Source organism: Argopecten irradians, chromosome 3 (genome assembly GCF_041381155.1).
Source record: "Argopecten irradians isolate NY chromosome 3, Ai_NY, whole genome shotgun sequence".
In the NCBI taxonomy this organism is placed as follows: Eukaryota; Metazoa; Mollusca; class Bivalvia; order Pectinida; family Pectinidae; genus Argopecten; species Argopecten irradians.
The window spans coordinates 13204428-13221005 of NC_091136.1; the positions used below are offsets into that span (position 1 = coordinate 13204428).

Below are 16578 nucleotides of genomic sequence, written 5' to 3' on the forward strand. Positions count from 1 at the left end.
CATTCAGATAATAAATATGGCACATGTACCCTAGGTAACTTTAAATCCCTAGGACCTTTGTTTAAATGAATCTGCCTCCTTCAGTACTTACAGTACTTTGATTTTCAAATTTAGGGGCTGGGAGCAGTTAGAGGCGACCTGTAACCCTAACCTAAAGGACACTAATACCCTGTATAGTGTTGAAGAAGTGGAGGACAGCAGAAGTAAGTAGGCTACACTGTGTATACCTGTACACAGGATATTGCTACCACCAAAGAGGTGGACAATCAATACAATGGTAGGTTTTCAGTTGATTATATGCATTTTGACTGTATCTAATGCGATCCTGTAGATGCTAATTCTATATATATGCGATCCCTAGATTTCCTTAATTGGCCAATATTTATAAATACAACTATATAAGTACAGAAAACTTGTTGCCTAATAATGGATTCAAAATGACTGTTGATGAAGAGAATCATTATTATAATTAACACCTCCTTGTAGTCTATTTTCATATTAAAAAAATTGTATTATGACATATAAATACGTGCATTGTACATTTATGAATTAATATTTGTGTTGATTTCATTCAAGTAAATAAGTAAAATGTTTACAAGCATTGACCTAAATTGACTATGGATGACTGAAGGAATATTGATTGTAAGACTACAGGAGTTATTGCATTGACCTAAATTGACTATGGATGACTGAAGGAATATTGATTGTAAGACTACAGGAGTTATCTCCCTTACTTGATAATGTAGTGTCATATATAACAATGTACATATAATATTTATTTTTGCAGTGCCAAATTCCAGTTTTGAGTTATACTCACCGTCCTTCTGGGAGAAATTTTTAGAGAGTCACGCTGTTATGACACAGGTTAGAACAATCATCCTGCAATAATAGGAAACATATAATTAATATGAAAAATAGCTCACCTGGTCAGGTGGACAAAGGTGACCTTATGCCATACTGTAGTGCCTGTCATATGTTTTCCATCAACCAATCGCAAAATCGACTTCTTCTTGAAATCCACTTCTTAGTTTGTCTTGTAGCTTATCGAATCGAATGATCTTCATTGATAAATTAATACCCTGTATCAGCACTCAGGTGACTGTCAAGGCCTCATGGGCCTTTTGTTTACAAGATAAATCAGTTTGTTATCTCTCTTTTGTTTTCACCAGGGAAATAGTAATCTGAAACCTAAACAAGGTGAGATCAGCTCCCAGCCTTGGCAGTGGCCGATAGACTACAAGGTAAGTTACAGATCAGCTCCAAGACTCGGCAGTGACCGATAGACTACAAGGTAAGTTACAGATCAGCTCCCAGCCTTGGCAGTGGTCGATAGACTACAAGGTAAGTTACAGATCAGCTCCAAGACTCGGCAGTGACCGATAGACTACAAGGTAAGTTACAGATCAGCTCCAAGCCTTGGCAGTGGCCAATAGACTACATCGTAAGTTACAGATCAGCTCCAAGCCTTGGCAGTGGCCAATAGACTACATCGTAAGTTACAGATCAGCTCCAAGCCTTGGCAGTGACCGATAGACTACAAGGTAAGTTACAGATCAGCTCCAAGCCTTGGCAGTGGCCAATAGACTACATCGTAAGTTACAGATCAGCTCCAAGCCTTGGCAGTGACCAATAGACTACAAGGTAAGTTACAGATCAGCTCCCAGCCTTGGCAGTGGCCAATAGACTACATCGTAAGTTACAGATCAGCTCCAAGCCTTGGCAGTGACCAATAGACTACAAGGTAAGTTACAGATCAGCTCCCAGCCTTGGCAGTGGCCGATAGACTACAAGGTAAGTTACAGATCAGCTCCCAGCCTTGGCAGTGGCCAATAGACTACAAGGTAAGTTACAGATCAGTTTCCAGCCTGGCAGTGGTCGATAGACTACAAGGTAAGTTACAGATCAGTTCCCAGCCATGGCAGTGGCCAATAGTTTACATGGTAAATTACAGATCAGTTCCCAGCCTTGGCAGTGGCCAATAGACTACATCGTAAGTTACAGATCAGCTCCAAGCCTCGGCAGTGACCGATAGACTACAAGGTAAGTTACAGATCAGCTCCCAGCCTTGGCAGTGGCCTATAGACTACAAGATAAGTTACAGATCAGCTCCCAGCCTTGGCAGTGGTCGATAGACTACAAGGTAAGTTACAGATCAGCTCCCAGCCTTGGCAGTGGTCGATAGACTACAAGGTAAGTTACAGATCAGCTCCCAGCCTTGGCAGTGGTCGATATACTACAAGGTAAGTTACAGATCAGCTCCCAGCCTTGGCAGTGGTCGATATACTACAAGATAAGTTACAGATCAGCTCCCAGCCTTGGCAGTGGTCGATAGACTACAAGGTAAGTCACAGATCAGCTCCCAGCCTTGGCAGTGGCCGATAGACTACAAGGTAAGTTACAGATCAGCTCCCAGCCTTGGCAGTGGCCGATAGACTACAAGGTAAGTTACAGATCAGCTCCCAGCCTTGGCAGTGGCCAATAGACTACAAGGTAAGTTACAGATCAGCTCCCAGCCTTGGCAGTGGCCTATAGACTACAAGGTAAGTTACAGATCAGCTCCCAGCCTTGGCAGTGGCCTATAGACTACAAGATAAGTTACAGATCAGCTCCCAGCCTTGGCAGTGGCCAATAGACTACATCGTAAGTTACAGATCAGCTCCAAGCCTTGGCAGTGACCGATAGACTACAAGGTAAGTTACAGATCAGCTCCCAGCCTTGGCAGTGGCCGATAGACTACAAGATAAGTTACAGATCAGCTCCCAGCCTTGGCAGTGGCCAATAGACTACAAGGTAAGTTACAGATCAGCTCCCAGCCTTGGCAGTGGCCTATAGACTACAAGGTAAGTTACAGATCAGCTCCCAGCCTTGGCAGTGGCCTATAGACTACAAGATAAGTTACAGATCAGCTCCCAGCCTTGGCAGTGGTCGATAGACTACAAGGTAAGTTACAGATCAGCTCCCAGCCTTGGCAGTGGCCGATAGACTACAAGGTAAGTTACAGATCAGCTCCAAGCCTTGGCAGTGACCGATAGACTACAAGGTAAGTTACAGATCAGCTCCCAGCCTTGGCAGTGGCCAATAGACTACAAGGTAAGTTACAGATAGTAACTAATGACTCTTGAACATGAGAATGATTCAAAGTTATATTATAATCAAAGTATGATGAATAGATGTTTAATAAACCAAAAGAAATCTATTACCCTGAAAATGAATTTATAGTGCTGCTGAGAGGAGGCCAAAAATTTTTCAGTAACCCTAGGCCTACCCATCTTAGAACAAAGAGAACAAAGTATAACCTAATTTTTTTTAAGGTACATATGTAAAAAATAAAAAATACATGGTTATTCTCAAATAAAACAGGTTTACATACCTATACATCACCTTTTTTGTGGTACTATTCTAATTACAACACTAGCAAAAGATAGGGGTAGAGATGAGTAATACCCTGTTCGACCCAATAGACGCACCTTCCCTTTTTTAGACCTCAATTTCATTTCTGATGGGTAGATTAGTCTTTTGCTTTTTCAAAGATAAAATCTACCAGGTATGCACTTTAATATACACTTTTATACACTTTTCGCTCTGACCATCAAAACCAACAAAAAGAGTCATCTACCCATTGGAGAGCTATTTCCTATGACAAGTACTTTTGGTATGATTTACTTATAAATAATACACGTCTTTTTATCTCCAATTACCATGTTGGTTGTTTTTGTTTGACAGGGTCAGATTTTCTCTGGAAAGACTCACCGCGTCTACCTCTTGGGGAACCCAGTAATATTCTGGGTTTGTCTGGCAGCGACGGGACTTTTTCTGGTGGTGTACCTCGTAGCATCAGTGAGAAGACAGAGAGGTGTGAGATACACAGAAGTCTGGAGAGGTATTTGCTTACTGTAATATGCATAAAGGATCTGCTTTTCATTTCCTTTTATATTATATATATGATATGGCATGCAAATGTAAAAAAAATGAAACAAATAGATATAAATATCCTAAATCTAATAAGTAGGAAATGAGTGACGGATTCTGTTCATCATCTGACTCCCATTTATACCCTCAGCCACATAGTAAGGGATGTATACTGGAATTAGGTTGTCCGTCTACCCTCTGGGCCTCTTGTTGAAAAATTATATATTAAGAGTTAAGCTTTAAGTGCTTTGATTCATCTATTCTATAACTGCATTGCTAACATTTTTATCTTCAGATTACCAAGACAGGATGTTTGTGGCATGTTGGTGGTTAATGTTGGGTTGGGCAATGCATTATCTCCCCTTCTGGCCGATGACACGTATCCTGTACTTCCATCATTACTTTCCAGCACTTCTCTTCTCTGCAATGATGACAGGTGAGTCTAATGGTTTTACTGATGGAGTTGTCATTTTAACTGAGACCTTGCCACTGAAAAAAAATAGATTTTAATAGAAAAAGCCTTTTTACTTTGTAGCCCTCATGCTTTGTCTGCCTTCGTCCGCTGTGCGCCATCTGCCATGAACATTCCATAAACATTTCACACATTTTCATCTTAATAACCAAAAGGTGCAGGGTACTCATATAAGGCCTGATACATGTGAAGGGCTACCATGTTTTTACAAATGAATGACCTTGACCTTCATTCAAGGTTACAGGGGTCAAAAAGGTTAAAATCTTCAAACAACTTCTTGTGAAAAAATAAGAGCCATTAGAGACCTGATATTGGGCCTGTAGCATTTTGGATGTTGGACAACCAAGTTTTTTTTAATTAAATAACCTTGACCTTCATTTAAGGTCATGAGGTCGAAAAGGTTAAAATCTTTAAACAATTTCTTGAGAATAACAAAGGGGCCTTGGGACCTGATATTAGGCTTGTAGCATGCATGCATGAATGGCTACCAAGTTTGTTCAAATGAATGACCTTGACATTCATTCAAGGTCATGGATGTGAAATAGGCTAAAATAATTGAACGACTTCTTGTAAAAATGGGCCAGTAGAAAGCTGGCATGAAGGGCTAACAAGTTTCTTCAAATGAATGACCTTGACTGTCATTTAAGGTCATAGGAATCAAAAAGGCTAAAATTGTGACATTCTAGCATGAAGGGCTACGAAATTTGTTCAACTGAATCTTAGAAAACTTACTTCTACTAAAGAGTTCCTTGTATAGCCTTGATTGTTTGACACTACTGTATTCTTTAACAGTATTGAATTGTGTCAATAGTCAGATGACTGTTAAGGCCGATGAGCCTCTTGTAGTAATATCTGTAGTTGGCCCATACTGGACTTTGTCCTTTGGTCACAATCCATGCTCATCTCCTTCATTAGTAGCTAAATGGACGATTGCATCACAGGCTTTTGACTCTATAAATATTTTTCTCTATATCTGTGTGATACTGTGTCAAGGTCTATTACTCGGCCAATCGTACAATACTACCCTATTTCAGAAAAAGTATGATCATCAGTGTTCTCCCTAAAGGATTTTTTTCTGCTGGTCCTAAGGACTGGCTGACCCTAAAAGTTACCGGTCTTGACTGAAAGTTACTGGTACTTACGAAGTTACAATTCATTCTTGTAGTTTAATATATAATTACTAGCAAAGTAATAGTTTTACTAACAAAATATATCTGCATATCCGGATTAGTATCGTAGGCTTTTAACAAAGTTGACCTAAAACCAGAATACTAAAAGTTCCCGGTCAAAGGACCAGCTACATGGTAAAAAATGTCTGCCCGACTATAAAGTTGCCGGTCACGGGCAGACGGACAGACGTTAATTTCGAACGCTGATGATCATTAACAAACTATATAAGACATGAAAATAGGAATACTTTCAATTGACAAACAAGATTGTTTCTACTTACAGGTGTAACAGTAGATTATGTTTCTACTTTCAGGTGTAACTTTGGACTTCCTGATCACTTTGTTATGTGTGTCTGTACCAGAGAGTTTGACTGTCACCATCTTCCACACGTGTTTTGGACTTGTGTTATCATCAATACTTTATAGGCAAGTTAGACCAAGTCTCTCGATTTGGAGTTCCACTAATTCCCATAACACATCTAGTCTCTAGATATTGTAGGAGGTTCCCTAACTCCCACTACACGTATAATTTCTGGATTAGGAGTTCCCCCAATTCCCATTACACATCTAGTCTCTGGATTAGGAGATTAGGAGACTAAAGTCTTTAAATGACTTAAAACTGGGATACTATTTCCTAACCTAATGAAATCAATTCAAGAGTTATCTCCCCTTCACAAGTCTCTTTGATAAATTCTCTTTGATAAATTAAAAATAATCCACATATAGTGATACAGGCCCTCTGGGCCTCTTGTATATCATTTCAGTATTTGACTTTGTTTTACATTTGTTACAGTTTTTACCTATTTCATCCCATGGTCTATGGAATGTCTGGTCCAATGGCCACAGAGGAAGGCAGTCAGATGCATGGGCTGCGATGGCTGAGCTCCTGGGACTTATAAACAACACTAGTTGTGCTATTTTATTTCATTGAATAACGTGAGCAGACTGCAGCAAGTTTCATGATCCTATACTGTACAAAGAATTATAAATGGAAAAAAACCGAGAATCAACACCAAGGATTCCGTACAAATAATTTTTTTTGCGTTTACATGTTTCGGATGGCTAGGCTAACGGTCATCAGAACCACTCACTCAGAATTGGCGATGAACTTATTAAAAGATTTTAATCAAAGTAGGAATTGAAGAATTGTAAAAACTTTATAAAGTAACAAAATTTAGTGTTGAAAATCTTGCTAGCCAGGTAAATTGTGTAAGTGCTTCTAATTTGGGTGTCATGTCACACTTTGAGCAAACATATACTAGCTGGGTCAAGTCTCCCCCTTGGTCAAAGCTGGGCTAAGCTTCACACTCTACCTTTACATATAGTGCTTTCGTTTTTTTTGCATTTTTTTTTTTTATTTCTAAATATATTTTTATTCAATAATTAGCAAATACAAACAGATATGCAACAGTCTTATTGCATTCTCTCATAATTATGTAATTATTGATCATGATTTGTATAGATATTACATTTTGGTATCTTACCCTTTCACTCATTGAAATAGCATTGACTGATTTAATCATGGACAAATATTAAACACAATTAAAAAAAAAATATCATTCATCAATCCATTATTCTTTCATTCCTTAAGTAATGTTTCTATTTAACCACACACATCATTATTTCTAATTTACATACAACAGTCTAAAATTTCAAAAACACGATTGACATTTAAGGTGCCATATTTCAGTAGCTAATTAAGATATACATATATGTAATTTTTAAGCCTCTACTAAAACAATGATTACATGATTTTTAATATCATTTGTACATGTCAGTAAATTATCTGCTTTAATTTTAAGTAGTTTTTTTATCTCACATACTACAGAATCTGCATTTTGTTCTTTATTTTCAAATTTCTTTTGATTCCTTGCTATTCATTTGATGTTCAATATTACAAAATTGCATCATTTATTTACATTATTCTTGTACATGGAGATTCTAAAAATTCTTTCTTTATCATATAGATTAATATATAATTATGTTCAATAATATTGCTTGTTTCAATGGAATCTTTAATTAATTTTTCCATTTTGTTCCAAATTGACACGTTAAAAATACACTTGCTAAAGAGGTGATATTGTGTTTGTTCCTTGGTTTCACATAGATTACATAGACCATTTGATTTTTGCATTGATTTCAGTTGCAGTCATTAAAGATACTCCACTGCCGACAGATCATAAATGATAGTCATCATTTGAACAATAGTTGGTGTTTAATCATGCATATATAAGTCTAATAAACACAAACAAAAAGTAAAATAAAATAATTTATTTGCCTTTGGTGCATGCACAATCAGTACTTAATTCCATATAGGATATAGTGGTAGAGAAATTTTTCGGGATGCAATTAATTGTTTTTTTAATTTTTAACCTGAAGGAAAAGCTCAAACTTTTCAATGGTGTTAACTTTTGCAACTGAAGAAAAATACTAACTTGTCTGCTCATGTTTTTAATAGTGAAAAAAATACCATTTGTCAGTGGTGGAGCATCTTTAAAATTCTGATCATGAAAACTTCTCTCCATTGAAAATTCTTAATTTTTCTATCAATTATTTTATCATTTAAAGAGAGCCTGATTGCATTCCAATTAATATCAATTTATCATTCCATTTTTTATTTGGAATTTATTTCATAGCATTTGTTTAAATCATAGACTTAATGTGCTCTTATTAAAATTCTTGTTTAAAAGTCAGAATTTAACTACTACTCAACTGCTCATCTTAAATTTGGAGAGCTTTATACTGATTTCCATTATTGGTTTATAGTATATATTTGTAAGCTACATGTATTTTTAATTGATGATGAATCGAGTAAACAAAATATTAATATTAGTCAGAAGTGTAAATTTGATGAAGCTGTTTAAGTTTACATCTCTCAGTCGTCCACCATTTATGCCTTGTGTAAACTTTTCACTTTTAAACTTTTCATTAAATTCCACCAGTGGAATTGAGCTGAAACTTGGGTGAAATAGTCCCAACTACGTGGCATGGTTCATTTCAGGTTGATCCGTGAGATGGCCGCCAAATTGAAAACGCATTTTGATCTTTCTAAGTTTTACCAGTGCAATTTAGCTAAAACTTGCCTGAAATGATCCTGACCTTTTGATAATGGGCCTGTGGCATGCTGGTATGATGGGCTATAGATTTTGTATGAATGAATGACCTTAATTTTCATTCAAGGTAACAGGGTTTCAACAGGCTAAAATCATTAAACAACTCTAGTGAATAACTAAGAGACCCAGGATGCTGATAGTAGGCCTATATAGCATGCTTGGATTTAGGGCTATCAACTTTGTTCAAATGAATGACCTTAATTTTCATTCATGGTCACTGGGTCAAATATGCTACTAAATTTAAACATACAACTTCTGTGTATTTCATACTATTGTATATAATATTGTATAAACAGTTAGATGACCATTAAGGCCTATGGGGCCTCTTGTTTTTCTTAGCTATCAGATACTTCATCAGCTCTTAATTGCATGTCTGACTCTCCAAATATACTTATAGGCATTGTAAATCTCTGCATAATTCAAGTTTTTGAAATGTGTATAAAATTTATCCATCTGTAAATTCGAATGTGACAGTAACCATTGCTTTTCAGTAAGTCTAATTTATCAACTGTGTCTAATTTTATTTTCATACATTATTAAGATTTTGTGCAATATTTATATGTAGGATTTATAGTGAAGTTTTTACTCGAGATTTCAATATTGAATTCTCTGTTGTTAATTACTTTGATGAAATTAAAAGATTTAATTAGATTAGCATTAATCAACATAGTATGAACAATCGCTTTGAAAATACACTGCTCTCCAAAAGTTATGTTACACATGAACATTCACAATAAGCATACCAGTGGTAAAATATAGAGATATGTAAACCTTGTTCATACATGCATCAGTATATATCATTTATCAGCTTATTTATATTCTCTAACTCATTCATTTAAATTTTTCAAGCGTTTTCTCCGAGATAAATTGTAGGCAATTTAACATATTTAACAGAACTTGTGTAGGGCAGTGTAAACGATGAGTCTAATTTGCATGCACTAGTCATTTTAGTGATATTTAAACCGGGGACTTAATCTCAGTTTAAACATATAAGTCTACACATATTTGTGATATTACATCTTAATACTGTATTACATTTTGATTGATATATACATGTATTTATATTTCTTCATTGTATACATATAGTTATTTTGGGTGATATATATATAAACATAAGATGAAGGAAAGGTTGTGTACATGTTTTTGAAGATAAACACTTTAAGTGACGACATGTACATTTTAATCATATGGAGTGTCATATATAATTATATATCTGTTTTAGTGTTTTGTGTTTTCACAAACATGTACCCAGAAAATTCAATCATTTTTGTCATTTAAATATAAATCAATTGTTATTTTCATTTTCAACCAGTAAATGTAGATATTACACTTATATCATTATTGCATATGTGTATATGTACATGTAGTTGTTGTGTTGGATATACCCAATGTCATTGGTATAAAAGTCTGTCACAGACATATATGCATACTGATGTACATGGGGATACAGGTATATGTACCTAACCTGGAAAAAAAAAACCTTAGTACTATGTACTTTAAAATGCAAGGCACACAGGCCTGTCGTCATGGCAGCCATTCTGGAACCTTTTCTCCTAATTACTGGATACATTATGGGAGATCAGTAAAAGGTCAAGGTCAAGGTGACATATTTAGTGTAGTGTTACACAGATGAGGAGGATCATTAACACTTTGGAGCATTTCAGACAAATAATTAAAACTTACCACATTTTAAGGAACCTAAGCATTTGTCACTATATCTATTAGGATATATAAAGTCTAGACACATGCAGAAATAAAACAGCTGAATATAAAAATAATAATAATGATAATAATAATAGACAGATAAAAATTCTCGAGAAGATCTTGGATGCAGCACGAGACCTACTAATATCGTTGAGGGTCACTATATATATATTACACCGAGGGTTTCAATACACGCTTACAATATAAGATCATCAGTTACCTCCCCTTGAATATACTGTTGTAGACAAAAGTTCTAACAAATGTGGGAAAATCAGCACTATGTCTAGTTTTAAAGACACTGAAAAATTCTGCAATGGGGACAAAAAAATAAAATTAGCGAATTTCGGTATCCTACAATGTATATCTCTTTTAAAATATCCATTTTGAATTAAATGACCATGACATTGGTGATTTTATGTACCTGAGAGCAAGTATTTATAAGTATACATCATTGCTGAGAGCTACTCTAACAATGTTAGAGGTTATCACGACGAGATACTTTTGATCATTACGTCGTGTGTCGCTATCCAACCAATGTAATCAGGTTGGAAGAAGACCTCATACACGTGTAGGAGTACCTTAGAGTATGCTCTTTCATATCCCATCTTCAAAACATTTCTATGGTAAATTTCATCTATTGCGGTAGAATTTTGAAGGGCTATATGACTTTAGATAAGGAAAAAAATATATAAAAAAATAAGAAAACACCGAACAGAACAATATAAATAGGGATTGCCATCCAAAATGGAAATCACCAACTAGATTTGATCGTGAGCAAAACATTAAAAATCCACCTAGGTAATAATAATAGATATGATATTCAACAGGAGAACGAACAAAAGCATGCACGAAAGATAGAAATGAAGAGCAGACGAAAGAGCGAATGAACAAAAGAAAAAATGAACAAATGTAATAGTAAAATGTGGATTATATATATCCAATTGCACATGGGTATCCAAGTGCTTTTCATACTGTATGTTAATCTGCCAATGCACACGCTTAAGGTCTTGCGTAATTTATTCAACCAATCAGTAAGAGTTTCGTACGCAAGTAGTCTGATGAGAGTCTGGTGAATGGAAATTTTTGATGTATTGATGCCATGTTTTATATTGATATGAGGTATATATATATAAATCTCTTAAACTACCAGTTATGAAATATACTGAGATGTACTTTGGGGTATTTTTCATAACGAGGTGAATGTTTTGGAGCCTGCTGATTCGATATTCATCTGCATCGGTTTCAAATGTTTCATGTATGGGTTTGGCAATACATATATTGATGTAAAATGTGAAAAGACTAAAGACATTTTGAATTTTTCTAAGTCTGTTTCTGAACGGGAAGATAATTGAGATTGTACCTAAAGTGTAGCAAAATAGTAACTTTAATATTTTTATTTAACAGTTGTGTGAGATGACCTACTTTAAATAAAATCAGCGATGAATGAAAGGACTTGAAAACTTCTTTAGCTCACCTGGCCCAAAGAGCCGGTGAGCTTATGTCATGGCGCGATGTCTGTCCATCCGTCCATCCATCAACATTTCCTTTAAAACGCTACTAGTCATAGAGTTCTGCATGGAATGTAACCAAATTTGATCAGAAACATCCTTTGGGGAAGGGAACAGAGGTTGTATAAATTTTGGCTCTGCCCTTTTCGGTGACAGCCTTATATCCCTGCGGCCCATTAGTCCGAAGGCCAGTTAGTCCGAAGGCCCAATAGTCCGAAGGCCAAATAGTCCTAAGGCCAGTTAGTCCGAAGGCCCAGTAGGCCGAATGCCCTATAGTCCGAAGGCCCCAAGAGTCCAAAGGCCCGATTGTCCAAAGACAGATAATATAACTGGAATTTATATGCAAACAGCACTTGAAATGTTACAGTGTTCGAAGCAAAACAATTTGGCGTGGCGTCCGCCGTCTGCCAGTGAGCTATTTGGCGTGGCGTCCGCCGTCTGTCCGTCGCCCGTCCGTCGTCTGTCAGTCTGTCAACATTTCCTTTAAATCGCTACTTGTCATAAAGTACTGCATGGATTTTAACAAAATTTGGTCAGAAACTTCCTTAGGGGAAGGGGATCAGATTTTGCATAAATGGTGACCCTGACCCCCCTGGGACAGGAGGGGCGGGCCCAATAGGGGTAATAGAGGTAAAGTCCTATAAATCGCTACTTGTCCTACAGTTCTGGATGGATTGCAACCAAATTTGGCAAGAAACTTTCTTAGGGGAAGGGGATCAGATTTTGCATAAATGGTGACCCTGACCCCCCCTGGGCAGGAGGGGCGGGGCCCAATAGGGGTAATAGAGGTAAATCCTATAAATCGCTATTGTCCTAGAGTTCTGCATGGATTGCAACCAAATTTGGCCGGAAACTTCCTTAGGGCAAGGGGATCAGATTTTGCATAAATGGTGACCCTGACCCCCCTGGGGCAGGAGGGGCGGGGCCCAATAGGGGTAATAGAGGTAAATCCTATAAATCGCTACTTGTCCTAGAGTTCTGCATGGATTGTAACCAAATTTGGCCAGAAACTTCCTTAGGGGAAGGGGATCAGATTTTGCATAAATGGTGACCCTGACCCTCCTGGGGCGGGCCCAATAGGGGTAATAGAGGTAAATCCTATAAATCGCTACTTGTCCTAGAGTTCTGCATGGATTGCAACCAAATTTGGCCAGAAACTTTCTTAGGGAAAGGGGATCAGATTTTGCATAAATGGTGACCCTGACCCCCCTGGGGCAGGAGGGGCGGGGCCCAATAGGGTTAATAGAGGTAAATCCTATGAATCCCTACTTGTCCTAGAGTTCTGGATGGATTGTAACCAAATTTGACCAGAAACTTTCTTAGGGAAAGGGGATCAGATTTTGCATAAATGGTGACCCTGACCCCCCTGGGGCAAAGGAGGGGCGGGGCCCAATAGGGGAAATAAAGGTAAATCCTATAAATCGCTACTCGTCCTAGAGTTCTGCATGGGTTGTAACCAAATTTGGCCAGAAACATCCTTGAGGTTAACAGAATTCGTATAAATTTTGGCTTTGACCCCCTGGAGCAGAAAAAGTGGGGCCCAATAGGGGAATTAGAGGTAAATACTCGAATTCCTTCAGAAAAGAAACAATGAACTTATATTCAGAACATTACTTGGCATTACAAACCAGGTGAGCGATACAGGCCCTCTGGGGCTCTTGTTGTAAACTTGCTAAGGTATACTTACATGTATGTGATATTACATTGATAATTGTAGTATCTGATATTAAAGAGTATTGTTTTTTATATGTACAATGCAATCCTGTTTAATAATTTCCCCCAAAATATAATTTTGCGGACCATTTCCGTCATTAAGGGTAGAATAAACAAGTCAAAGAAGGGGAAGTAAAAATAAGTCGTTAAATACATGTATATATTGTACAATATAACCATGTTTACAGGTATAATAAAGGTCTTTTTTCGGTAAGATTTGATTATATACATCATCTATTCATGCAGCTATGTTAATCCTAATGCAATACAGTGTACAAAAGGCTAACAATCGGACATCTTAAAGCTTGTATGTTTGTAAGATAATTCATAGAATGTATGCTTGAGAGATATCCTATAAAATGTAAGGTATTATTTGTTAAATTATTATTTATTTATATTTTTAATTTTGATGTAATTTTGACCTTGCAATGCTCCATGAAGAAATGACAACTTGCCGTCCATAGAAATTGGCAGATCAGCATTGCCGATTTTTTTTTCGTCAATATACGTTAATTATAACAATTCTATAACTTGCAATATTTACTAATTTTCGGATTTGCAGCCTTCGGACAATAGGGCTTTAGGACTAAAGGGACTTCGGACTATAGGGCCTTCGGGCTAAAGGGCCTTCGGACTATTAGGCCGTAGGGATATAAGGGTGTCACTCCATTGGTCTTTATCCTGCGTTGACCAATATTGACATTGGACCTCTCGCAAGTGCCTGGATGCACAGTGTCCCTTTTCTGGGAATGGGCGGAGCCAACAGATTGCATAATTACATATGCTATGACGTCACTCGTACCCGTAAACAATGTTATTACGAAGGTACTTTAAACCTGAGATTTACTTTAAAGACTAACTATAAAATCTGTGGTTAGGCACTTAATTTTAAAGGGCCACTACCTTTCCGGAGCAAAATTTATAGGTTTTTAAATAAGATGCTTGATTTTCCTATCAAAACGGACGCATTGTATTTTTCGTTACAAATTTACTCACATTACACATTAAAAACAAGTTAAATATGAAAAATAATTAACAAAAGCAAAGGTGAATAATTATTTTATAAAATATTATATCGATGGCTTAAGATGAGGTTACAACACCAAACATATGCAAGATTTCCTGTCTAATGTACGATAACAGTGGAAATTCATTTCGCTGTTTTGCCGTCTGGCGCAGTGATAGTCAACTACCGCGCGGCATTTAGGACGACGGCGGGAAACATAAAACGACCCGCGTTATGAAAATTAACATTTTATTTATTCTAATTAAACAGTTCTGAAGGTGGTGATAAGTGTGCTAGTAAACGTATAGTTAATAACTTCTGCGACTCTACAAAATTATTGATCTCGTTTCACATTCCTATTTTAAAAATTAAAAGCCGTTTCAGAAAGGTAGTGGCCCTTTAGCAAAGAAAAATAATATAAAAGATTATATATAAAAGAAAGAAGTCAATTTACATAAAAAAACGTTAACGTTAAGTGATGGCTATGCTATATACCCAATATATGATAACTGATATTTTTTCATCAGAGTGGACTGAACTGGAACTGGAGTGACACACCTACAATTCGTGACGTCAATGCATGTTTCTGAGTCAATGGATATAACAAAACATTATCGACTGGGTTTTCCAACAGATGATGATTGGACCCTCAAACAAACTGTTGGCTGAAGTCTTAGGCCTCGGGTCGGGCAATAGTTTTGTCTTCGGGTCCAACAAATCATCTGTGCCCTCAATCCCAGTCAACAACTGTATACTCTGATATGACCTGGAGCGATTTTCATTGTGACGTCAGACAGTAACAATAAAATGACGTCAGGAAAAATGACGTGACGTCAGGATTGAGAGGACGGTGGGACAAAATGGCGGTCTCTACTGGATTTTCGAAATACAATTTGACGTTTAAATTCTTTATGTAGGTATTTGTAGATATTTGATAAAAAGTATCTTAAATTTTTATTCATTTCATATGAGATTTTATGAAACTCGTCTCGAATTTTATAAGGCTCGCAAATATAAATACTTCTTTGACTTGTTTCATAAGTTTCATAAAACATAAAATGAACACTGATTTAAGATCCTATATATATGAACTTTCGAAAACGTAATATACTCTAGATTTGAATAGGAAAGTAATGATATATAATAAAATAGACATATATACATCAATCTTTGGTACTTTATATAGCAGAGATGTAAACATTACTAAAAATATTATATAGTTCCCCATTATAATGTACACTGAATTGCAAATGTTGCAATTCAAAAATAAATACTCAAGATCAAAATTATATATCATTTCGAAGTGAATAATTCATTATCCCCCTCCCCCTCATCTCTAGCTGTAATACATCATCTTGTCTGTCTAGGTCTGATTGTAGTGGACACCGTGTTCACATGTAGTGCTCTCCGTGTCTACCTGTAGTCTAAATATTGTGCATTCCGTGTCTACCTTTTGTCTAAACGCAGTGTACTCCGAGCACACAAGGGTGTAACTTTTGGTCTACTACCAACTTAGAACGAATATACGTACCCGGCCTACTATACCTTTCGGCCGGGTACGAATTGGTCCCTATGTGTCGTAGTGGAGCACTGCCTCCGAAAATCACTCGGGCACAGTTTTCTATACTTTTTTGTAGGTTTCCAATTATTTCATGCGTATACATGCATGTATATATTATTTTTGTCCAAAAGAAACATAACAACCATTCTTAATGTCTACCGTACCGTTCACAAGTAGTCAATTTCACAATTTGTGGACTTGCCGTATAAATACCCCTCAGAAAAACCTCCATATGTACTATGTAAAAAAAATAATGCTTCGATGAGAATTTGATATTTTATGTGGTTCAGTTTGGTTGCCTAAAAGGATGGCGATATCAAACAAGTACGATAAATACCAACAAACGTTTTATAATGGTTTGCATAATTATTTCTTTGCTCCATTAGCAGTAATAGGCACCAATTGTAGCTGTAAAGACGACAC

At 36.6% G+C, this 16578-nt stretch overlaps 1 protein-coding gene across 1 annotated transcript in view; it reads left to right on the plus strand.

Moving 5' to 3' along the window:
• LOC138317594 (protein O-mannosyl-transferase 2-like) overlaps positions 1-12281 on the plus strand; it is a 30021-nt gene extending 17740 nt beyond the window's left edge. Inside the window, exons 14-20 of the mRNA XM_069259371.1 lie at positions 115-203; positions 788-864; positions 1170-1241; positions 3724-3880; positions 4205-4345; positions 5865-5976; positions 6344-12281. Of these exons, the coding sequence (XP_069115472.1) occupies positions 115-203; positions 788-864; positions 1170-1241; positions 3724-3880; positions 4205-4345; positions 5865-5976; positions 6344-6449 (754 nt within the window). The 3' untranslated portion in view covers positions 6450-12281. The remainder of the gene's footprint in view (positions 1-114; positions 204-787; positions 865-1169; positions 1242-3723; positions 3881-4204; positions 4346-5864; positions 5977-6343) is intronic.
• Positions 12282-16578: the final 4297 nt, after the last annotated feature.